Source organism: Bison bison, unplaced genomic scaffold (assembly GCF_000754665.1).
Source record: "Bison bison bison isolate TAMUID 2011002044 unplaced genomic scaffold, Bison_UMD1.0 scf7180017864481, whole genome shotgun sequence".
NCBI lineage: Eukaryota > Metazoa > Chordata > Mammalia > Artiodactyla > Bovidae > Bison > Bison bison.
Window position 1 is genome coordinate 736,998 of NW_011495041.1, and position 26,345 is coordinate 763,342.

At 39.4% G+C, this 26,345-nt stretch overlaps 1 protein-coding gene across 1 annotated transcript; it reads right to left on the minus strand.

Annotated features, from left to right (window-relative positions):
• Positions 1-245: 245 nt before the first annotated feature.
• On the minus strand, positions 246-13,011 carry SLC5A3 (solute carrier family 5 (sodium/myo-inositol cotransporter), member 3). Its single transcript, XM_010862257.1, has one exon. The coding sequence runs from the start codon at positions 12,199-12,201 to the stop codon at positions 10,045-10,047; it is 2,157 nt and encodes a 718-aa protein (XP_010860559.1). The 5' UTR covers positions 12,202-13,011; the 3' UTR covers positions 246-10,044.
• Between the last annotated feature and the right edge of the window lie 13,334 nt (positions 13,012-26,345).

A 26,345-nucleotide genomic window follows, 5' to 3' on the forward strand; every position in this document is an offset into this window, starting at 1 on the left:
TTTCCAACCCAGGAATTGAACTGGGGTCTCCCGCATTGCAGGTGATTCTTTACCAACTGAGCTATCAGGGAAGCCCAAATTAGAGTTTATCAGGGAAAGTCAAAGTTAAGTCGCTCAGTCATGTCCAACTCTTTGCAGCCCCATGGACAGTAGCCCACCAGGATTCTCTGTCCATGAGATTCACCAGGCAAGAATACTGGAATGGGTTGCCATTTCCTTCTCCAGGGGATCTTCCTGACCCAGGGATCGAACCCAGGTCTCCCGCATTGCAGACAGACACTTTAACCTCTTGTGCCACCAGGGAAGCCCAGGGAGATAAACCCAATTATCTCCCCCACAACCTACTTATTAGCAAAAGGGAAGATGTTTACTAGATAGTGGAGAGATACAGTACATACCACTTGAATCAAGTATCAAAGTTAATGTCAACAATAATGAGACAACACATCACACACCTCCCAATGTGAGGCTTTGTGGACCTATTATTATTGCTTATGTTGTAGTCAAAATGTAACCAAAAATGTATAGTGAGTCAAGTCATGAGGAGAACAACCCTAAATAGGAGTGGAATTCACAAAATGACTGGCATCTAAACTTCAAAAATATCAGTACTACAAAAGACAAAAAGAACAGCTGAGAAACTATTTCAGACTAAAAAAGATAGACATTAAAGCTAAATGCAATGAACTGGTTTCCAAACTTAAGAATATAAAAAAAAAAGTTGCTATAAAAGGACATTTAACAGAGTAACATTTGAATAAAAGCTTTAGATTAAAATATTGTACCACTGTTTTCAGATTTTGATAATTATTTTATGCTTATATGGGTGACTGTCCTTGTTTTAAGAACTATACCCCCAAATACTTAAGAGGGTAAAGGGGAGTGAGGTCTGCAACTTATGTTTTCAAATGGTTCACGAAAGTGTCTGATGAGAGAAATGACAAAGAAGCTGTGGCCAAACGTTAACTACTATAAATCTGGATGAAAACGATTCCTGGGTTCTTCACACTATCCTTACAATTGTCCTACCATCTGCAATTATTTCAGAATCAGAAGTGAAAACACTGAGCGTATTTTTATTTACTCTATATTATCAGTTAATACTTGCGAGTCCATGCTTACCAAGGTGAAGAAGAGCAATAAGCAGTAGGGGAAACGTACTGGAACTCTTCATGAGCTAAGAGAAAAGGAACTGAGGCGCAACCTCGAGGACGGGCATGTGTTCGTACTGAAAATACTCAGTCACAGAAATGTAAATTTTTCATTTTATTCAAAGTTGGTACAGAAGTGCTAACGTTTCCATAAAATAATTACTATACTTCAGTTACAGGACAAAATACCACAGAAAGGAATATACTTTGCAAGAAATGTAGTTCATCTTAAGTTTCCAAATACTTTTAAAGGCTAATGCAGCAGCTGGCAAAATAACACACAGTACACAGAGAACAGTGTATTTTACAGAGTCAGTAATGAAAACTGACAGCTCTTTAGCAGATATGCTTCATTTTTTTTTAAAACAATAACACTTTTAAAAACACATTAAACCAAGATCATACATGTCTACAATTTAAAAAATCAGATTGTATACAATAGAAGAGTCAAGTTAGAATTGTCATGTATGGTTAACAATCCTAAATCTACAATTTCAATTGTATTCCTTTCAATATGGAAGTTACCTGGTTTATACCAAATTCTACTTTCTGTTCGAAACTAAAACATTATACAATGAGATGGACTTGGTAAGTCAAACCTTAAAAAAGAAAAAAAAAAAAAAAACACGCTGCAGACAATGAAGGGTACACTGGAAATCAGTTTACAATTCAAAAAACTCACCAATAACTCAACAACTTCATTTAACATCACATTTGGTCTACAATGCATAACTGACGAAACAATCCATGTACACAATACACACCCCAGTGCACAGACTGGTCTCATAGAACGTGTGAACAATGCTTTAATAGGCAGGACACTGGGAAAAACATTTTTCAATGTAGACATCTGTTAAAAATGCGTTAATACTTACATATCAAAATTACTAGATAGAAGGCAGCAGAACTCTGCTGACATTTGGCTTAAAAATAAAGGAATGAATGAAGCAATTTCACAGGATATTAGAAAAGGAATTGGTTTTCTTCTTGAAGAAGACTACTAACTTTTGCACAGCAACTATTTTTGATATCCACCTTATCAAAAAAAAAAAAAAGGAGAAGCAGCAGCAGCAGCACTGAGAAACATAGCGCAGTTCACATGTGACTGCCAACATAGGCCCAGGCAACAGAAATGGGACATTCAAGCAAAGAATGGGTAAATCCCTCGCTTTCATTTCTGAACTCTGTTGGCAATCCATCAACTGAAGCAATATTGGTGGGGGGAAGCAGGGCAACAGGTTCCATACCATCATCTGACACGAATGTAATATTCATTATTTAAAAAGAAAATAATAAAGCTTTTGCATATTAACAACCCCACAGAAAAGTCCATGAGCAAAAAAGACTAGTTGATCTGTTTGCCACTCAAAAGAGATCTCATAGTGAAATGAGAAAGTTCTAACTGTACGTATTTACACCGCGACAGCCACGTGCACCTATACTAAAGCAATCATTCATGGAAATTAGAGATGAAAGATATTCTGCCAAAGGCATCTTCAAAAGCATCCTTTAAGTTCTTAAAAACAATTGTAGATTTAAAAACAAAATTTAAAGGTACAGAGCACATTCTATATAGTATATAGAACTAACAGGTTATTACTCCTTTGCCTTATCCCACATGGCTAAGCCAAAGATGTTCCTCACACCTCTCCTTTTCCCTGTATTTCTCGTTCCTCTCAACTCCACCAAAGCCTGAGGTGCTACATTAACTGCTGTAGGGACACACCTGCTGGCTCTTTGCTGTAGGCCATACTCTCTCCCTCAAAGTGCTCAGGCTAATTCTTCTAAACCATGTTCCATTAGTCTACACCCGCTTGAATCTTCTTTCCATATTATTATTAAAGTTGACTATCCCTAAGATAAATATATGAAACAGAGCAGAGTGGGAAAAAGGTAGTCCCTTGTCTCCATTGAGTTTTCCTATCTTTTGATGTATAGGCAAGATCCAAGAGAGAAATGTATTTATTCATTGCCAAGAAACAGGGGCTAACTATTCAAATGAAGTGAGGAGTAAAATAAGGGCAATGCCGAGTGCAAGAAAACACATTATTTTTCTTCTTTTGCAGGCATATTCATAGATTTCATCTAACCTAGTCTTGTAACACAACAGGCAAAAGAATCCTTTAGACTCTTACAATCAATGTGAAAAGCAAAAAGTAGTTGATTTGGCAGATGTCTCACTTTGTTTGATGCTTGTGACACCTGGATCGAATTCTGCTCTATTAAAATGAAGGTAGTCAGGCATATGAAAAAATACCTTCATTAAGCTTATTAAACTTATACAAAGATTAAAGATTAGTATTTGCCCTATTAAAATGTGAGATTTCTCCATGATCTCAGGGTGCTATTGACAGGAGGTAAAATTTCCTACAGATTTATGATTAAAAAAAATAACCCAAAGGCTCTACAGCTTAAAGCATAAGTTTGTCAAAATGCTCCACCCACAGAAACCTACAAGTCTGTTCCTGTTTCTCCAGTTCAATCGTAGGGAGGAGCCCACAGGCCCCATTTTAGCTGGTAACCCCCCAGTACAACTGCAGCAGTCCTGACACTAGTATTCTCTCCTCCACCAAAGCAGAACACAGGCCCTCAGACTAGGACACTGACCCTCTTATGACTGAGGACCCCGGATTCAGGTACCTCTCACTGGCCAGGGCTTGCAGCACTGCGGTGCTCATCCCGACAACTCCGGAGATGACCCATGGCAGGCTTCTTATGCCGGGCACTTGTGGGATGCTGAGAGTACTGTTAGCCTTGTGCTTTCCACACGCGGAGTTACACACATGAGGGAACATGGTTTTGTGCTTTCTATAAAACTTACTTTAAGCTTTGTTATCATGGAATGTGAAACTCTTGTCACATGTATGTTCTCAGACATGCCTACCCAACCTACACTGGAAAATGATAAAAGTTAAAAGATACTCACAGAATAAGTAACCTTAAATCTTTAATTAAGGATATAAAGGAAACAAACACAGATGAATAAATAACATTTAAGCTGCAACACAAGCTAGACCTACCTGGTTCTTTGAACCTAAATAAAGGCTGCATGTAAAATATGTAAATATAAATGTATTTTCTTTACTAGTCATAGCAAAATTTAAAAAGAGGAATTATGTAAGAGTTATGTTTCAAGAAAGGGAAAGGTGTGAACTAGCAGATCAAATATCAGCAACTGAAAGGCGCTAATCAAAACATAAATTTCAGAAGCTGATTATATTAAGGAATACCCTACAGAATGGCCTGTGCCAGTTTGGGATTTCAATACTCTACATAGCAATGAGCTTAATTTCAGTTTCCAACTACTAAAACAAAAAAGTGAGTTATTAGTGAACATTCCACTTACAGAGGTATAGGCGACACTGATATACTGAAAAATTATCCAGACAAGTTTCTCCAGAGGCAATAAAAAAAGTAAACACTCCTTTATCCAGCAGCACTTGGGTATACAAGGTGAATTTACCAGGGAAAATACAAGTCTCCAATAAAGATGTGGTTAGCTACTCTCGATCTGTGCTGTTGCCGAAATCACTGAAAAATGTACTTCCCTCATTGATAGAGTTCACTCTCTGTAAACTGTCTGGGTGGCGGGGTGGGGGGGGTGCCATGGCTCCATTATCGGGGAAACAATTACAATCCAGGGCTTCTCTGAGGAGAGCAGGGCACTGCACCTACACTAGCAAGAATCTGAGGCCACTGTGCTTTGTCTGATTTATTCTAGCATCCCTCTACCCAAACACACCATAAATCCAGGTAGCCAAATCGAACCTCAGACGTCATTACATAAATTAAGGTCACTGGTTTAAGTCAAGTCTCAGATTATGGTCCTCCCTCCAAAAAATAAAGTGCATGAGATGAGAAATGATGCAGATATATCAAACCTTTGTGTTTACTTCTGAACAAAAGACTACATGCCAATGGTTAAGGCTATTAGTTACCAGATAAATGGGGCACTTAACCCGAAACAAAAAGCTAAACCCTATCTTTTATAAAGGACTTGAGATGGACACAAACATATAAAATTATATCAATTCACACAACATTCCTTTAAAGGTGAATCAGTAGTTTAAAGCCTTATTCCCAGCATTGGAGAGAGAAGTTTAAATAAAAACATTTATATGACAATGTGAATAATGGTGTGAGACTCAGCACTGGCAAAGCCTATCAATTATTTTGAACCTTAGCTAAATTCTGTTCTGCAGTCAAAGTAACTGAAAGTAACTCTTTCATCAGAGGTGAGAGTTTGACCAAAAAAAAAACCAAATTAGGAGAAGTTAGCTTAATGGAGGAAAAGGGGGTTGGCAGCCCCGAGTTAAGTCAACCAAGAAAACCAAGTGTAGTGATTAAAACATCAACCGTAGTGATTAAAAGATTACTTCTTACATAATCCAGCTTCACACCTAACTAGTACAGAAGAGTTTCTCTATATGCCAACTGACTAGTTCCAACTTTTTACCTTTAATTGCTGCAACAAGGCTTTTTGGCATCAAAACAAACCCCATTCCTCTCTACATTGCGATACCATCATTTCCAAGGGACTGGTGTGAATTTTAACTACTTCTGCCTAATTTTTGAAAAGTGAGCTTCGAGAATAAAATTCTGATGAATTATTAGGGCTTTTGTTATTAGTGAACACAAAGTCTGAAAATAGAACTCTGAAGCATTAACAGTTTAAGCTAATAGATATTTTAGTATATTTAAACACAACTACTATTTAGTGAATCATTCTCTGGATCCAGGCCTTCAAATCTGGGGCAGAGCACCACTTGTGCACACCATGGCAATAAGCCTGAAAGTGAATTAAGCTGACAAAAGATCAAAATAGGAACATGTTAAGTGTTCAAACAAAGAATAGGTAAATTAATTAAAGCAATGTGAAAGAAGACAAATCAAGGGGAAAACCAGTCTCTCTGAATGGTAGGTGGGCCGACACACAAACAGGAGTTAAGTCCTATCTCTGACGTCTGCTCAGGCTAATGTCAACATTAAAAGGACAAGCAACTTAACACCCAGCTAATGAGAAATCTTATGAATACTGAAGCCTATGGCTGCTACACCCAGGTACTTCTCAGCATCTCATCTAGTAGTTTTTCCGACTTCTTCAGAAAATCTTGTCCTGGCAGGTCTCTGTAATAACATAATTTAACAGCAATGGTCTTTAAACATCTCTCAACCCAAACTCGGAAATGCAGAGGTGTCACTGCTAAATACCTGTGTGGTCATTTTCAGCCATCATACCTCAGATGAAAATGACACAGGGCAGTACAGCGTGAACAAAGGAATGCCAAGTGGGAACATTAATGGGTCTAACTTTTTAATAGCTAATAATATAGCAGGTCAACAGGGTGGTGAAGAATGAAAGTAACCTGTATCACGTGATCTCTAAAGAGAGAGGATCCACAAAACTCAATATAGAGAAGATAACAAGGGACTGAGAAATGTAGAGACTTAAAGGTTCTAACCACCCTGGACAAGACTTTTCCAAGCCCCTACTCAGCCTCAGGTTAGAGAACTGAGTAGCAACCTTCCTCCCCAATTCTTAAAATGTGAAATTTCATCAAGCAACAGGCCCCTGTTAATTACTTCATGTGCCATCCCTGAGAGTTAGGGCTTTGTGACCCAGGCCAGCCTCTTTCTGCAAAAAGACAATGGCGCCTTTGAGCCAAGTGAAAAAGAAGCCTTGGGAGATGAGATATGCTGGACGGAGGCCAAAGGACACAGCAGCACTGCTACTGCTTGATGCTTCTCTAACCAGAAGATAAGAGTGGTATCTTCACTAGCAAAGAAAGGCTGGGGAAAAGATTGGCTCTGCTGTTTCAAAAGCCACTTACTATCTCAGGGTAGAAAGACAAAATATTCTTCAACAGGGAAATGAGACATTCCACAAAGGAACCCATAATCACTCTGCATGCCAGGGCAACAAGCTCTTCTCATCAGATCTTGAGACTAAGACTGCCCGAGAGGACAAAATCTAAGAACTGGGGATACCAGATGAGACAGTATTTTTCTTCACCTTTGAATACCAGTGTCCTCACTTCATTCTGACTTTTAGCTAACTATTTCAGTCAATCACTCTTAGCCAGTTCTCAATCTTAGCTTGAGCCAATAAGAAAATATATACATGTTAACGTCTAGGTATCAATGTCATCACTTAGGACCCATTTAGTGTAAAGTATGACTATTTTGCTAGCTTTATGAGAGACTATGTATCATTCCATGATCATTCTAACGAAGTAAAGACTGAAGAATGGTCCCTTGAAATGAAGCGGCAATCAGGAATTCACATACTCATTCAAGCATATTATCTATTACTGGGAAGCAATAAGAAGGGCAAGCTTCAGGGACTTCAGTCTAAATAAAGTGATGTTTACACTGGCAAGAATAAACAATCCTAATGGATATGCTAACAACCATTCCTTATTTACAAACATTAGTACTCTAAACTTGACCTACTGCTATATACACACAAATAAGATACAAGATGATGTATTTTATGTATCATACTAAGACAACAGCAGAGAGAAGGCAGGGGGATGCTAAGACCCCAAACTATTAGGAGTCAACATTAAACAAAGCGGGGGAAATCCACTTAGACACCACCTATTCATTTATGCTTTTAACAGAAGAGATAAGAAGGCTGCTCAGCCAATATGTCAAACCTCACTGCTGAGTTACACAGCAATGTGTTCAAAGAAAAATTTTAATTTCTACAACTTAATGGCAATTTGAAAAATCTAAGATCTTATTATTTCCCCAAATACCAAAAGGCTGTCTCAAAAGAAGAACAGTTCCTTTGAGAAAAGAAGAGGACAAACCATAAGTCCAGACTTGGACACCTGGTTTTCTGTTCTTCCCAACAGACTTTGTAACCTTGAATATGTCACAGCCTCGGCCTCCACTTGAGGACGGTCCTTACTTTCATTTGGCCCCCAGCTTATTAAATCTTAAGAATGAAACTAAAAAAAATTTCACAAGGCACTCTAATAAGCTCTCAGAAATCATACTATTCAAACACAAATTATTTTCTCAACTACAGACTCAGTCCATCACAAGCCTCCTGGAGATGGGAAGACATTATACTACCTAGTAATTTCTAAAACTCAACTTTGAACTAATCAAGTCCATCATAATGAACTTAGTTTACAAATACAAAAAAATTTAAAGTCATCATGACTGAGTTTTGATTCAAAATCTACAAAAGTATCTAAAAAAGTAATAATTTTCCCCTAAAGAATACAAGGTTAATAAAATCATGCAATTTAAAAAATATCAGAGATTACAGAAAAGTCAAAGAAAGTAGATACAAAATTAGTTTCCTTCATGTGCCATGGAGGAAAAAGGACAGCATGCACAAAGAATGACATCCTGTGGAGAGCTTTTCTCAAACGTCTTTTGTACCCTGTGCTCATGAAGGGGAATCCACCTGTGAAAAATGGATTCTCTTCCAGGAACGCTGGAACTGGATACTGAGCCATGCCAAGACAGAGGATCCTACAATTACACAAGTCCTGTAATCTCCATAGGACACACTACTAAATCCGTAGAAGCTCTCTGGAATCTGTCATCCATTCTACAGAAAGGCTATACTGCAACCCCACCAGTGGCAAAGCATGCACTCTTCTGAGTTTCCTGTTACTGATGGCCTGTTTGCAATGAAATATCCTCATGCTCTAAGTCACTGTAACTGTTTAAACAAAAATGCAGAGGCTGCGTACATACGTTGTATTAAAAAAAAAATTGGAAAAAAACTTATGAAGGATACATTATGATCTCAGAATGATATTTTCACTCTAAAAACTCAACTTCAATGTATCACAATCTAATCAAGTGGGGCAACCCAACACAAAAGCCAAGTTAACTTTTCTTCAAATTTCCAGACATATCTTCCAATGGATCCACTAAGGAAGGTTAACTAATTAATAAAGAATGTTACCAAATGACAAAAACAAAGCTAGAGAATTAATGGTGTACAAGGAGTCACCTGTTCAGCTTAGCTGATCAAACACTGCTTTAGGGGATGCTAATTTTCAAACTATATAAACAATCTTAACTTGGTCAGTAAATTTGGGGATCATCAGCAATGTTAACTTCATTTTCTGCCCCCCATAATCATTTACAATACAGTCATGACATACAACTTTATAAAGACAAGACTACTTGGTGATCATTTGAGTGTGGTTCACTTAAACTTCAGAGGAGGGAAAAAAAAGAAAAAAGAAAACAAAAACAGCTGGAACTTTCCCCCAACATTCCATATACTGGTGGTACAGGAGCAGCTACAAAAAACATTCCTCTTCCTTTCTTCCAGCATACAGAATCCATAGGCTCATGCTAACAAAACGAACCTGGCAAACGAACTTGCCCTGAAACAAGTACTCCACAAGCACATGTTAGATTTTCAGTACATAATGGATTATACAATGTACAAATTCAGTTCTTTAAAATGGGAGTAGGGATTACAGAGACAGAGAAAAAACTTTAAAATGAGCAAGTCTTCTATTTCAGGGTAAGAAGGCCTACCAAGATTTGGCAGTGCAGACAATGTATCTTACTCACAATACCTTAGCATATAACTCTGCTCTAAGTGCTCTATGAGAATAATTGGTCTCTCCTCACTTTGGTATGGAAAATTTTAAACCACATTTGCACAATTCAGTCTGTTTAAACAAGTTTTACTTCATTTAGGTTGAAAATTTACTTTCATCCATCTCTGGGAAAATAAAAGTCTTGCAAATAGATGATTTTTCTGCTAAGTAAAATTTGGCTAAAATCTACAGCGTAAACAATGCCTGAGAGATGCAACAGTTACATAAGTTTGCAGGGTTTTTTTTTGTTGTTGTTTTCCAAAGACCAGTATTTTCTTAAGTTAGTGTCTCATCATATCCTTAAAAGTTCATAAGGAGAAATAAACAAACATGAAAATTCCAAGTGAACACACAGCAAAAAGTCCAATATTGAGTATTACTTTAACTTGTGGAGGTTCTTCCAACATTTGTAAACAAACAGCCTCCTCCTCCATCAGGTCTCTGAGACTCCTCTTGCTGAGGCTCTTACTTTTAAAGCCACAAAACCAATCGATGAACTTCCAGTACCGGCTTACGTCCTCTGCTTCTTTCTTTCTCTCTTTCTCACCCATGAGAGCTGCCTGCCCGTTGGAATACGCATCCACGGGTGTTTCTGCCTCCGAATGACCTAAGGAAGCCACTGGGTTGCCCTCCTCTCTGCAGGTCACCAACAGATTCACATCTTCCGGCTGCAGGCCCTTGATGCTGTCCTCAGACTTCCCATTGGGGATGACGTGGTTGATGGCCTCACTATTCTCACTGCATCTCAGAATGCTCTTCTCTTGCATTTTGTATGGTTCATCTTTCGGGGAGCAGCTCTCCTTGACCACCAGGCTCTTCTTAGACCAAAAAGTGGTGGTGCGAATCTGTTCCTTCGTAGGAGGTGGTGTGAGAAGGCTAACAATTACAGTAATGAGTCCTGTGATCCAAAACAACGCTGTGGCCACATACATGTAATGGATGTCTTTAATGAAGACTGGCCTGTTATCAGGTTGGTCACATTCCGGGGCACGGTAGGCAAAAGCCAGTGTCAAGCGGACTGCTCCAAGGATAAAGCCCGCCATTCCACCATAGAAAGCCCCTTGTTCATTGCAGCGCTTCCAGAAAATGGCCAGAAGGAACAGGGCTGCAACTGGGGGCGTCAGGTAGTCAGCTACCTCCTGGATGTAAAGGTACATCTGGCCTCCTTGCATCTCCACGATGATGGGCACCCACGCGATGCTGATCACCACCATGAAGGCCACAAATATCCTGCCCACGATCATCAGTTCCCGGGAACTGGCGCTCTTGCGGATGAGTTTGTACACATCGAGGGTGAATATGGTGCTGGCGCTGTTGAAGATGGAGTCCAAGTCACTCATCAGAGCGGCAATCATCACAGCCATCATCAGGCCCCGGAGGCCCACGGGAACCAGCTTCATCACGAGGCGCGGGTAGGCAATGTTAGAGCACCCAGCTCTGCTTCCACACACCTGCATGCAGTGCTCGGGGTTGATGCAAGCTATGTCATCGGCAAACAGTATCCGGGAAATCATTCCGGGGACCACTATGATAAACATTGGCAGAAGCTTCAGGAAGCCGGCCATCAGGGTGGAGCCTTTGGCATGAGCAATGTTTTTGGCTGCTAGGACCCTCTGCACGATGACCTGGTCGGCACACCAGTACCAGACTGAAGCCGGGGTCTGCCCAAGGATGAATCCAGGCCAAGGAACATCTTCATCTGTTGGGTTCCGCAACATTTTCAGTGCGTCTTTCTTGGGGTGGACATTACAAGAATTTGTGTTGGAAAGGTTGTACGTCAGCAGGATGGAAGTGACATTGGGTGAGGCCAACATGTACCTTCTCTTAACTTCCTCAAACCCGCCAATCTCCATCATGCTAATCACCATAAGTGTGAGTGCCCCAACGATCATGAGTAGAGCCTGCAAGGTGTCTGTGTAGATTACTGCGACAAGGCCTCCGGTGACGGTCAACAAAGCGGTCATGCCAATGAGCAGGATGACAGACACATAGAGGTTCCAACCCAAAGACTCCTGGATAAAGAGGGCACCCGAATACAGATCCACAGAGAGCTTGGTGAAGATATAGAGAATCAGAGACAACGCTGCGAAATAGACCTGAATCCTATGGCCACCAAATCGCTTGGACAAGTATTCAGGCATGGTGTATACCCCCGACCGGATGTAAATCGGGATGAAAACCCATCCCAGAAGTTGCAAAAGCAGCAAGGCATTGAACTCCCATGCGCCCACTGCAAATCCACTTGCCGCTCCAGATCCTGCCAGCCCAATGAAGTGCTCACTCCCAATATTGCTCACAAATAGAGAGGCACCAATTGCTACCCAGGTCATAGAGCGCCCCGCCAAGAAGTATCCACTCACGGTGCTTCTATTAGATTTCCACATGGCAAAAAAACCAATGCACATGACCAGGATAAAATACAGGGCCACTATGGCAATGTCTGCTGTCTCCAGTACAGCCCTCATGTTTGGTAACTTTGCGAATACAAGCGTCCAATGACAGAAGTGTCCGACTTTTTATTTACTCATGAGTAACCCCAGCCAAGTCTGGAAACCATACGTGAACTGGACTACACAGAGCAACACAGCAGGTCAAAGTCTTTGTCCTTTGGTTTGCTGTCTTGATGGTGGTGGTTGTGATAAACTTTGAAGGAGACAGTTTAAATTTTCCTCCGCTTCTTAATTGGGATTGAGAACTTAGCTCGTCCTCTTAATCCACTCTCCACAAGACCATCAGCATTTACTCAGGGGCTGGAGGAGACATTCTGAGTTGCAGCTAAGTCTAGTGAAGCCTACTGTACCAACCCTGCAAGGCAGCAAAGACAAAAGACAAAGATTGAATTAGAGGAGGGGCTCACCAAGCGATGAGGAAACTTTCAGTCTAACAAAACGGCGCAACAAGACATTATTAAAAAAAAAAAAAAACTTTAAAAATATATATACTTTAGTTCCACAGGAAAGAGCAATCCATGCTATCACTTAATGTCAGGAAGAATATTTATCATTTTGAACTGAAAACAAAAATACACTGTCCTAAATAAGTGGTCTAACTTCTCTGGCAACAACAACTGCCCATCATGACACTGCCCTTTCTTCTCTTACTGTGGTAGTCTCAGACTGGAAAAGCACCGAGGTCGTAAAGCAACCTGGGGGAGGGGGACTCTAATTATTCATTATAAATAAGGTCACCTATATGAATCTTCAGTCTTCCCAGGTGGCTCAGTGGTAAATAATCCATCTGCCAATGCAGGAGACACAGGTCGATCCTTGCGTCGGGAAGATCCTCTGGAGGAGGAAATGGCAACCCACTCCAGTATTCTTGCCTGGAAAATCCCATGGACAGAGGAATCTGATGGGCTACAATCCATGGGGTCGCACACAGTTGGACACAACTTAATGACTAAATGACAACAAAATGAATCTTCAGATACTGCTGAGTTCTAAGAGTAATGAATTTTGTAGCTAAGTTAGGGTCCTGGATAGAACAGGTATTTACTAGGTATTATCATCCACTCCCAAACACAATACCAAGTATTGCTTAATCTAGGTAGACTACTGTCACAAAATTTCCCTAAATTCCTACTACAAATGTACATCTGTGCTAGTCATCACACATTAACCTAGAAACTTGACGTGACTCCTGCCTCAAAGGGAACCAGATGTTCCTACAAAGACAGCAACATACAATTTATAAACAACCCTAAATTTTTATTCTGCTAGCTAGAAGGAAGACACTGAAAAAAGTGTTTTTTCTTGTTGAAGGGTATACAAGGCAAGGAGAGGAGGGAAAAAGAGAAAAATTTTCTGGAAGACTGAAAAACAACATCATTATTGTTGTATCTTCCAAACCTAAACAAAATAGACATCTGTAAGCCATTAGGTAACAAATTATTGTCAATATTAATCAGATTTTTTCAGTCCCGGATTAAGAAAATCACTGAAAAACCGACATTTAAATTTACCTAAAATTGAGTTTATGTGAATATGACAGGTTTTCTCCTGGAAAAAGAGAGAAATTCTGAACCTTCAAAGTAATTATAATTGGAGCTGAGGAACAATATGAAAAACATTATGTTATTCAATCTAATGCCTTCCACATGTTAACTCCTAAAGTGATTTCTCCTTTTGAGATAAGGCAACCTCAGAGTGAAATGTTTTTCTATGCTTGACAAAGCAGATGCTTTTTGATGAACCTAGATTATTTTCCTTTAAAAATTAGTAGCAAAGTTATCAAGTCCTATAAATGATACTAAAGCCATCTCTTTTCAAAACAGACCACAGTACAAGTCACTTAACAGCATACCTCTTAAGGAGCTGGAAAAAAAGCTTAAATATAAATGCTCTACTGTATTAGTTATTAAGTCTAATTAATAATAGTGCCACATAGAAATGTCTTAAACCCTTCTCTATGCCTTTTTGAAGCTTAACACGCTACAACAACTATACTAAAAAAAACTGACCAAATAAAATCCTTCGTCCTAAAACTCAGTGTCAATAATGACTGGCATGAGTAAAACTGCCACAAACAAAAACACACTAAAAGCTGGGACTTGTATCACTTTACTCTTGCCAAATCCTGAAACTGGTAGTATTTCTATGACTACTTTCTCTGACCCTGAAACATTCCAGTTATTTAAAAAAAAAAAAACAAAAAAACCTGGATATTATTTAGGAAGAATTACCTAAATTTCAAACAAAATCTAATCAAATAACTAACTAGCAATTATTATTTATAAAGGCACCTTTAATGTTTCACTGTAAGAACTAGGTCCTCAACTACAAAGAAAACTGTAGCTGGCAGTTACGAGACTCTTCCCTGTCATCAACAGAGCTCCCACTGCCACCCAACATCCAGCCACACCCCTGCCATTCTCTTCCAACTTACACACAGATAAGCCTAGTTCACTGGTCCGAGGGCCATTTCAAGTGTCTCTCTTCTCAACAGCAGTAGTTGGCCATCTCCTCAAGAAGGGACAAACACCCAGTGTGTTTATTTTTGTTTGGAGGCAAAGTGGAGTGGGGTACGCACTGTAGTGGCCACTACAGCAGCTTATTCGTTCAAAGAACAAAGCGCTCAGACACAAAATAAGCCCTTCCTTCTCCAATCACTAGGAAGCACTGCAAATCGACCACACTGTTTCCCATTGTCAAACATGATGCAAGTCAGACATCTAACCCATACTGCGCTCCCTGATGAACGCTTAGGCTGGTCTAACCCCTAACTTCCCTAGAACAGCAAGCGGGTCAGCTAGAGAAAAGATGTTCTTTCTGCCCAGAGCAGGGGTGGCAGGAAGAGGCAAACACTAGCTCAGGGCTTGAGTTCGCAACGCTTTCTGCCTCCTCAGATCCTTCAAAAGCCACTGCCGGCAGCCCCCATCTCACAGGACACCGTCAGTCTGTGGACAGACTTAAGATTTTTCCAATTTAAACAAAAAACATCCAGAAATCAGCACCTAGTTAAGATTGGAAAAGGAAAATAGGTCAAATCAGTTTATAGAAAGATGTAAAATACTACAAGGCAATGCACCAAATTCATATCTAGTCATTTAGAGATTGTCACAGCCTTGAACTTCAGCCTTTCAGAAAATGAACTGTGCAATTCCTTAAAATGGTCTCAAATAAAACATACAGTATGTTTTGCATATTTTTTCTCACTCTTTTTAAAAGCAAACATTTCTACAACAAAAATATAATGAACACTATCCAGAGTTCCTTTACTGTTAGAAAGAAGCCACATGGAAAAATTTTTTCTCCAGCTGCTAAAAAGAAGCCTTTTAATTTATGTTTTCATATTTCTAGGACTAAGCTAGTTCACAGGTGAGAGAAATCCCTTAAGTGAGAAATGTAGGACAAGGAATAAAGTAGGTATAGTAACGATAAGTATGTGAGCTGGTTCCTTCGTAATGCATTTTTAAGAAAACAATATAAGGTAAGTAATAGTCACAGAATGTATAAAGAAATAGTCCCCTAGTTATAATGGCCACTGTAATAAATTCAGCCAATTTCAATCAAACACAAGGGTGTCGTGAAACAGAGAGACTCCTCCCAACAGGAAGGGGCTTCCTTCTCAAAAAGCAGTGTTTTATTGGGAGTTCTTCACAAAATTAGAATACAATCTTGGTACATGAAAGCACCATTTCATGTACTTGGATGAACTAAATTACAACTGAAGAATTAATCCAGATAGAGAAGCATACATAAATATTTGCTGCTTGAACTAGAATCAAATAGCAAAGACCAAATTAACATCATCTATTAAACTCCTTCATAATATATCAAAACATAATTAGTTATAATGACCAAATCTAACATCTCTCTTCTATTATCTAGGGAGACCATACAATTTATCTTCCAAACTAGCAAGTTATTCTGGGACAGTCCATCAAAATAGGATGTATGGTCACTCTAAAAAGAAAATCATCTGCTATAGAAACCAAAGAATAAGTAAAACAATTCCTAAAGCCATCAGGGCTCCAAATCATAATCAACTCAATGAGGCATGTGGACTGAAAAAGAGTAGACAATGACTCTCAAAGTGACCAAACCATGATCTTTTTAGCTTTGGGCTCAAAAAGGACAATCTGAACAGGCAGAATCCAGTACTGTCAAAAGTAGGCTTGCCAAGTCTTGTGCATTTGCTGACCCAATGGTCTGATAAGGAGTAAGTAACACCTAGGAAGTACGTCATCTTGCCCAGTGCAACAGACAGGTGTTCAGTGAATGTCACTTCACCATCTACAACTTGCATAGACTGGAAGTGGTGCTATAAGCCTCTTTCAAAGTAAACTGCCAACGATACCCCTGGCATTTTAGGAGCTTCTTGTGCTGTGCCTGCTACGTGCTCAGTTGCTCAGTCATGTCCGACTCTTGTGACCCCATACGCTGTAGCCCACCAGGCTCCTCTGTCCATGGGATTCTCCAGACAAGAATACTGGAGTGGGCTGTCATTTCCTCCTCCAGTCCAACTCTTTAGGACCCCATAGACTGTAGCCCTACAGGCTGTTCTGTCCATGGAATGTTCTAGGCAAGAATACTGGAGTGGATTGCCATTGCCTTCTCCACAGGAACATCTTAGAAATTATTTATTGATAAAAGATGAAATAATGTATTAAATACGCAGTTCTCTCACAAATATTTTAAACTGACTCCCAACCACCTCATCAACTATTAGTGCCTATCTACAACACTTCATTCAAATAAAACTCACTCAAGTAAAACTCAAGAAAAAAAAAAAAAAACTCACTAAATTTATATAAAAATCTACTTTTCAGACATATTTTTCACCTTGACTCGAAGTCCAATAAACCCAATTCCACTAGTGGAACAGGTTACTCGTCTTGGTATGTAAATGCTCGTAACAAGACCTTCCGTTGCCCAATCCCTGCTTACCTTAAAAACGTAGAGTTGGCTATAAGAGCAGTTTATCAGTGACACCAAAATGAAAGCTGAGTGCTTCTAATAGAACTTAGATCAATTCCAGCCTATTCAAAATTACAAGTGGAGCTGGAGATATTATCTGTAGTCATATAACAGTCCCTAAAACTTTTAAGGAGTCTGCCCTTAAATTTCTTTGGCAAAGTATTTCAACTATGCCTACAATCTCGCTGAGCTTTTCGAAGTATATAAGAAATGTTCGAAGCCCTGAATTAAACTCAAATGGCTTATTCTGAGGGTTTATATTCTGAGGGTTCCTAGTCCCCGTGTCCCATCACAGGGGAGGGAGGTGAGGCGGAATGAGCAGGGATTAAAGCCCCACTCCAGCAGCCTCGACCAAGCAGAACTTTTCAGCCAAGTACTGGTGGGAAGGGGATTAGGAGGGATGGCTTCCCAGGTAAGTAAACTAATTCTTCAAATAAAATCTTCTTCATCTAGGAAAGTTCATAAACCATCAGACTTATCACTTCATCCATATACAAAAATCCCCTGAGATGTAGTCATTTTAATTTGTTTCTACCACTGCACAAGTGTGGCTCACAATGGCTCTTTTTGGTTTTGTTTGTTCTTCTGAAGAAGTCTCAGCGAATGAAGGCGGCCTTTTGGGTATGGGGGCAACTTTGAAACTACCACGGGTTTCAACCTTTATTGGATGATACTAGAACATGTGTATGGAGCAAACTCCAATAACCTATTTCTATGAGAGAAATGAAAACGTAAAATAACAGAGCTGTAGTGCCTATGGTACCGTATCATGTAATCCCAACGACTAAACATTGGTGTTAACTTTGAATGGGGAAGAATTCAAAAGGCTCAGCGCAGTTTGCTTATAAAAGATTGATTATCATGTTAGTTATACATAATGGAGATTAAAAAATAAAACCTTGGCACTAAGTCCTGACACCTTGCAGGTATTGTGCTTAAAGTGCTTTCTGCATTACTTTAATCCTCACAATAATTGTAGGAGAAGTACAATTATTATGATATTACACACAAGAAAACTGAAACCAGTGAGGTAGTGTAACACCCCAAGATACAGTTATTTGTGTTTACATCTGGATTTGTACTCCCATCTGTGTCTAAACTGCTTCTTCACTTAATCACCACACAATACTACCTTTAATGAAAAGGGCAATTTAATAACAGAAACAATATTAATAAAAGATCGTTCAACATCATCATCAAAAAGTTTTAAAATTTTTGAGCTTGCAGAGAAAACACCTGAGATGTATAAATAACAAATGTTAACAGAAGAGACTGCAAAAAGTACATAGGATAAAGTCCAACTTAAATATCTATGTATAATCATACGTGATGGATATATGTACAAAGAAAATAAAGAAATTAAAACAAAAATAAGTCCCAGGTACAGGCTTCCTATATAAGTACAAACATGCAGATCAGAAAATCCAGCTAGAAGACCAAGGTTTAACCAGTTTCTCATCCAAGACGAAGGCTTTTGCTTCCATTCTCTTTTTCAGCATTAGAATTAAAAAATTAAGTCTCAAAGTCTATTCTACACCTGACCTTGTTACCATGGCTATATGAGTCTCAGTCATCCTTTCTTCTGCTAACTTCCTTCCTCTGCTAACCTCCATCTTTAAGACATTAGACTGAAAGAGTCAGCTCTATGATCTATAAACATGAGTTCTCATAGTAAAACCTAAGGACCACTTTTCTTACTGAATGAACTGTTTGTAACCACCTATCCTTTTCTCGGAGTACGCACAATTTGGCTCATCAACTCTGAAACTATTCCACTGAATTCTTCCTCATCTCAGAGAATGTCAATTTCATCCTTACTATTATTGCTCCAGTCAAAAATTAACAGCGATCCTTGAAGGCTTGGGCTTCCCTTGTGGCTCAGACGGTAGGTAAAGAATCCACCCGCAATGCAGGTGATCCAGGTTCAATCCCTGGGTTGGGGAGATCCCCTGGAGAAGGGAAAGGCTCCCCACTCCAGTATTCTGGCCTGGAGAATCCTATGAACTGCAAAGACCATGGGGTTGCGAAGTCGGACATGACTGAGTCACTTTCACTTGAAGGCTTGCTCACTTTCCCTCCACCCACACACAATCAATCATCAGCAAAATCTGCTGGCTTTATCTCAAAAATATACCCACAATCAGAACATATAATCTCAACTGCTAGCACCCTGACCATTTCCCTAATCATCTCCATCTCTCCTTAACCTGATTTATTTTTTCCCCCACAGCACGCAACACCTTCTAACATACTTTAATAAATCTTCCTTATGTATACTGTCACCTCACTACCAGAATGTAAATTCCAAGAGGGCAGAGGCTAGTTTCTCAGGTTCACAGATGTGGCTGGTCTGTCTAGATCATTATCTTACACACTACAAGGCTCAAATGTTTGTTAAATGAATCCAATATTAATGAGTAAGCACCTGATCAAGAGTATTAAACTTCCAATAGTCTATACAGTCATCAACAACTGGGTTTTAAAGCAGTATAAGAAGGTAGATTAAAAGGCCAAGAAGTAGGTCAGCATTTCCTCCCTGAGGAAAGTGATTTGCAATCTCAAACAGCAGTGGTTGAGAGTGTACAGAATGACAAGGTAAATCAGACTAGGCAAGCATGCTGCCCTTTGTTCCGATAAAAACCTCAATGGGCCATGACACAATAGAAACCTGTCTGGAGCCACCATCTCATCTATCTACCTACATTCCTTCACTGTGCTAACTCCACTTCAGAACGTGTCCCAGATCTCACCTCTGCAATCATCAACAGCCGCTTCACCGCAACACGTGCTTCGTGTGTTACAGCTGTTTCCATGCTGGTGTGGGCAAGCAGCACCTCCCTCAGCTCCCTCGACACAGGCCCCAGCGTCCTGCTGATGTCAACACAGGAAGAATCTTTCCCATCTCTGCCTCTCCACTAACACCTGAAGAGTTCATTAAAAACTTACTTTAATAACTGCTACTGCTACTGCTGCTAAATCACTTCAGTCCTGTCCGACTCTGTGCGACCCCATAGACAGCAGCCCACCAGGCTCCCATCTCTGGGATTCTCCAGCAAGAACACTGGAGTGGGTTGCCATGGCCTTCTCCAATGCATGAAAGTGAAAAGTCAAAGTGAAGTCGCTCAGTCGTATCCGACTCTTAGCGACCCCATGGACTGCAGCCTACCAGGCTCCTCCATCCATGGGATTTTCCAGGCAAGAGTACTGGAGTGGGGTGCCATTGCCTTCTCCGACTTTAATAACTAGCACTTCCCAACTCGAGTGCCAGGCACCACTTTTATACAACATGCACCAGATCATTTAATCCTCACAAGAGGTAGGCATGATGACTGCTCCCAATTTACAGATAAGAAAATTTGAGGACATATTAAAAGAATTACTAAGGAAGTCCAGAACCATCCTCTGCGAAGTAAAGATGAAGAATGTATCCTTTCACAACACTCCCCAGGAAGATATACGTAAAAAGTAGAAATAAATACAACTCAGAAAAAAAAAAAATCTGCTAATCAATTCAGAGGAAATGAGGCCATCTGAGAATCATCTTCTGTAATCCCTAATGAAATAATGTTCTGAGGCAATGGTTATGGTTGATGCTAAAAGGTGAAAATGTCTGATGGGGACTTCAGAACAGATGGATGAAGTTGACAACAGCTGCCTTCTGACATGATGCTATACCCCAGAACTCTTGCAAAAACATCAAGTAAATACAACCTGTCGACTCTGCTGGGATTCAGATTTAAGCAAGTCAATTGTAGTGACACATCTCAGACAATTTAGGACATTTGTATATGGATATCACATGTTAAGGAATTATAGTTGGGTGGCAAAAAGGCACTGTTTTTTGTTTGTTTTTAAGCCCTTACCTTTTAGATATATACTAAATCTTTACAGGTGAATTTTTGTATCTGCATTTGCTTTGAAAGACTCCAGCAAAAACTGATTTAGTATGTGCATGCACATACACACGTGTGTGTGTGAGTTGCTCAGTTGTGTCCAACTCTTTGTAACCCCAACTGATTCAGAATTATCAATAAATGCTAAATCCAATGGAAGACTGCTGGAGAAAAGAATATTCAGCATCAAGTTTGTCACTCCATAAACCACTTAATAATTTCTAAAGGAAAAAAAGTACATTAATAATGGAACAATCTGGTGGATATCACCCTAACCAAATGATTGCATGACATCCCCAAGAGTGGGACAAACTGACCTGTCTCCTGGTATAATACATTGGTATCCCTGTGTAATATTCCTGCCAAAAATGTTTAATCTATCTCTAATCATGAGAAAGCAACTAGACAAATTCAAATCGAGGGACTCTCCAGACCAGAGGTCCTGGACTCTTCAAACTAACAATGTCTTTAATGACAAAGAACGGTTCAAGATCTGTTCAAGATCAAGGAGACTACATAACAACCAAATGCATGAACCTTGATTGAATACTGAATTAAAGAACTAAAGGCTAACACTGGAATAAGGTAACCTTGAACACAAACTGAACATTCTGCAATTGCATTGCAGTAATGTCAAACCTGATTGTAATGGTCATGCTATGGTTAGAAAGTCCTTATTCCTAAGAAAGGCATGACAACAATACCTGCAACAAATGGTACAGATAAAGAGCCAATAGGGCAAATTTTAATCCCCAGTGATCTAGGGGAAAGGCATACAAGTGTTAACTGAATGATTCTTATAACTCTTCTAAAGGTGTAAAATTTTCAGATGAAAAAATATAAAGTACTCCAGCAAAAAATAAACGAATAAAAGGAAGGGGTGGTGGAGATAAAGCAAGAATGGTAAACACTGATAACTGTTGAAGCTGGGTGATAGGTACAATACAGAGATTCGTTAAACGAGTTACTTCTGTGTATGCTCGAGCCCACGTCTTAATTCTCACTTCTACAAAACGGAAAAAAACATGTACTTCAAGTCAACATCATCAAGACAGATTACTAATCAAGGTAGATTACTAGGTAAAAGTCCTGTGGGAAAGAAGCAAGCATTAAACAACCATCATATACAGTCAATTCTTTCGGGAAAGGCTTGGAGATGACCTATAAAAGAGAAGCCTGCTAGACTGAATGCATGTTAATATAATCACCCCAACATGTCTGCACTCATCTCTGCTCTTCTGCCCACAGCTAGTGGCCAAGGCTCGCTAAAGTCTCAGCCTTGCCTGAGCACTGTAACAAAAATACATTACGCCACATTTTGTCCCTTCATCTTGATGTTTCTCTTCACAGCATCTACTAGTCTGTCTCCCTCATTAGAATGTAAGCTCCAGGAAAGCTGGAACTTTTTCCTATAGTTTACAACACAGGGTAGTGGTAGGCACTCAAAATAGATGTGAAACACTTCCTTCAGTCTAAAGTGACTTTTTAGCTCTAATACTATTACAGTGGATGCAGTGATCAAAAGTTTAGCTTCTAGCTTTGAGACTGCCTTTAGGATCCTAACTTGGCACCTTACTGAGCTGTGTGGTCCCGGGTACCTTTCTGCTTCAGTGTTTTCATGTGTAAAATGGAGAATACACACACACACACACACACATATAATACACACACACACACAATACACACCCCTTGCTTAAACCAGCCACTGAGAATTAGGTATTACAAGCCGTAAGTTTTACAGATGTGGGACATCCAACCATGTCAACTTGTGGTGGTTTACCTTCATGTTTTCCATCTTATCTTACTTGGTTCCAATTTTATGTTCCTAGAAAAACTGTTCCTAGAAGAAGAGAGGCCAAGAAGTTTCTCATTTTTCCATGAGACTGAGGCCAGAAAACGTAAACACAAGAGTCTTCCTGGTAAACCAGATTCTAACTCCCAGGAGGCCAAGTCATAAAACAGAAGATCCTGAAATTGGGATGATTCCTCAGGCAGATGCTTTTGGTTAGAAAACTTTTAAATCTTCTAATCTTCTCAAAGGTTTGGGGAATACAGGATTTTCAAGAAATAAACAACAGGACCATAAACAGGCTAACGGTTTTTGGAAGGAATGGTCGAGATTATGCCCTGAACAGAACCTAAGAAGTGAACATAAAACTGAGGCATGGTTTTGTAGATTACAAATCCAGCTGATTTTTCTCTTACATTTCAAAGACAGAACAAGTAAAATACAGAGAAATAAGATCAGAAATGCTTTCCTTGGATGTAAGAAGGCAGGAGATCTTGAAATTGTAAGTAACTTCCAATTATTTTATCCAAATCAGGTAAAATATTTAATAAAGGAAAGGCTATTAGGAGGAATTTCTTCACTTTCATCTTCTTAAACTGGATTTGCACAAACTCCTGGTCCTCAGTCTACACATAAGAACGCATTCCTGAAACCAATCAGGCTACGAGAGTCAACGTTACAAAACTGCACTCTCGTGTCACTGCCAACAAAACAGAAAACAAACAGTATACCAGCACAAAGAATGAGAATCAGAACCACCTACTACTGGGTCATAGATTTACCTTGGTTGAAGCCAACTTTTTTAAAACGACACTTAAGTACACCTTCCCTGTAATATGTGCCTGACAAAGATCCTACCTCCAAACTTAGTTGACCACCACACAGCCAAGGTGTTCTCGTACTAAACTGCTGCTGCTGCTGCTCAGTCGCTTCAGTCGTGTCCGACTCTGTGCAACCCCATAGACGGCAGCCCGCCAGACTCAGAGCAATCTGGCTGTTATAGCTGCCCTTGGGTTTCCACACCTGACAAAATCAAAGCATTTTAATAGCCAAGGAGACATTTTCAACACTGAAGTCTAAACAAAGTTACAAAACCAGGAATTTTTTATTTTTTTTGGCTGCACCACGGGGCTTATAGGATCTTCACACTCGGCAGTGATAGCTCAGAGTCCTAACAACTGGACCACCAGGGAATTCAAAACCAGGAATTCTTGATGCTAGGGCACAGACAGGCAAATGCCAGTTTATGAGCATTGAGTGCTTCAGATGGAGGTTTTAAGAAGCCTCTGCTTTCACTTGCGATTCCATTTTTAAGCTCTCATCCATGTCAATCTCTACTGAAATGTTCCCAAAGTGGGTAGGGATTCCCTTAACTAGGGCACTGTAATCGTAATAAAAATGATGAGGGAGATGAGTGGGAACAAGTCAATTGTACCCTGGACTTGAAAGGTAGGGAAGAACAAACTGGACCCAAGTTTATCTGCAATCTGCTGTAGAGTACCTGGAGTGGGAGTGGGGAAGCAACAGTCAGGGTAATGACTTGGTTTCCGTTCTATGGAAACATGAAGCCTGGCCAAAAATTGTAATGTCACATCATCCCCTTGATCTACACTCTGACTAGAGGAACACCTAATTTTTTTTCATAGTAATACTATATTCCAAGGATCATGTGTCATATAAGCTAACGTGAATTTCATAGACATACCCTGAGGAAAAATGTCATCTTCTAGATAAAGCAGACTCTTTCAAGAAGCATTATTTCAAACCTGTAGGACTTCAGTACAGCAGTTGTAAACCAAACTGTACTAAGGCATCCTTAAAATAAGCAATCACCCAGATGTCTAAAGACAAAGTGGACTATGAATACCAATTTCTGACAGTTCATACTAAGTCATACCTCAGTCTTTGTGTGACTCTCTGAAGTCTGTACACTTGGCCTAAATGGGCATACATAATCCACTAGTCCAAATAAACTGATACTCCTTTTAAAGACCTGGATGTGTTTGCCATTTACTATTAGTCCTATTGTAAATCAATGGTCAATTAACTAGATGGGTTCTGTCAATGTGAGCAGCAATTTCTGTAAGCTAAATGCTGAAAGAGGTCCAAAGGCAATTAAGGATGTCTTTAAAGAACATCTAAAACCCATTATCTAAATCAGAAATTACAAGATGTTAGCCAAACCTGACCAACAGATACATTTCCTTAGATCCATGGTGCAAACATCTAAAAATGTAACAAAGACAAAAAGTAACCCCAAAAAATCAACTTCCTGTAGTATCTGGAGTTTTGGCTAAGAATAGGATAGATAAAGACAAGCTGGCAAAACTAGGCCCGCACTCCCCATGGCAATAATACACAGTGGTAGTAGGCGCCAGCACCACCAGCATGAGCGAGCACGCACGTGCACGTGCGCACACACACCCCTGTAGCAGCTCCACCATTTTGCCACAGGCCCACTAACTCCTTTCAGTTTCTGAATTACAACATCACAAACTCCAACAAAATAATCTAAGGCTAATTCATACTTACCAGTTTTAACACACCGAAGTCACGAGAATTCAATACATAACCTTTCTATTCCTCAAACAACTTTGTTAACAGTTTTCATTGACTCATGAACATATTTACTTCACACTGCCATCTCCAAACACAATGAAAACGATTTTAAAATTACCAGCATTACTATTCAACCTTCTTGGTCACATTCTTATCTCTTCATCCACTATTATACACTCACACACATTTCTCAAATCTGCTTAATAAGTGTTCAATATTTTGTATCATCCAGTATCTCATTATGGAGCTTCAGAGTAAAATAATCCAGTACAAAGAAAGTCACAAATTAAGTCTGAAACAAAGTTGGGCTTAAGAGGCTGACAGTTAAATATACATCAAAATAAAATGTGCATTCTCTTGTAAATGGTCTTGAAGATTTGGATCATAGGTACCTCTGGCTTACAAGATAATTATTTAAAATTCAATCATGTTAATGATATATATACATTCCAGCAACATATGCTATAATGCAAAATACTTTTAGTTCTTTTATAAAAATAAAGTCTGTACCAATAGGAATGGGAAAAAAAAAACTTTTAAAAAATCAACTATTAAATGGAAAGATGTAGTCTTATAATACATTGCTCCATCAAAAATTAAAAGTTAAAAAAGTAAATGAAAAGAAAAATACTAACTGAAGGTATCACATGGCAACAGAAATCGATTAGGCTATGATCCACCAGCTCCATGCGTCGATTCTACTGAAACAGGGTCATTCCTGAAGTTTCAGCAGCAATTCAGCAAATAGCAATCAAAATTTACTTGAAGATTAAGATACTAAGCTTTCCCCTCACCTGCCTCAAATCATTTTGACACTTACAAGCCTATCTAAAGTAATTCTTTTCTTTAGATTTTCTTCACTTTCTCCAACCTTTCCTTCACTTAAAATACACGTAAGTCTAACTAAGTACAAGGTCAGATGAGAGACAGAGATGAACACAAAGTCCAGC

What these genes read in the sequence shown, in the direction of transcription:
- SLC5A3 (XM_010862257.1), bottom strand. Translation starts at nt 12,201, where the DNA reads ATGAGGGCTGTACTGGAGACAGCAGACATTGCCATAGTGGCCCTGTAT.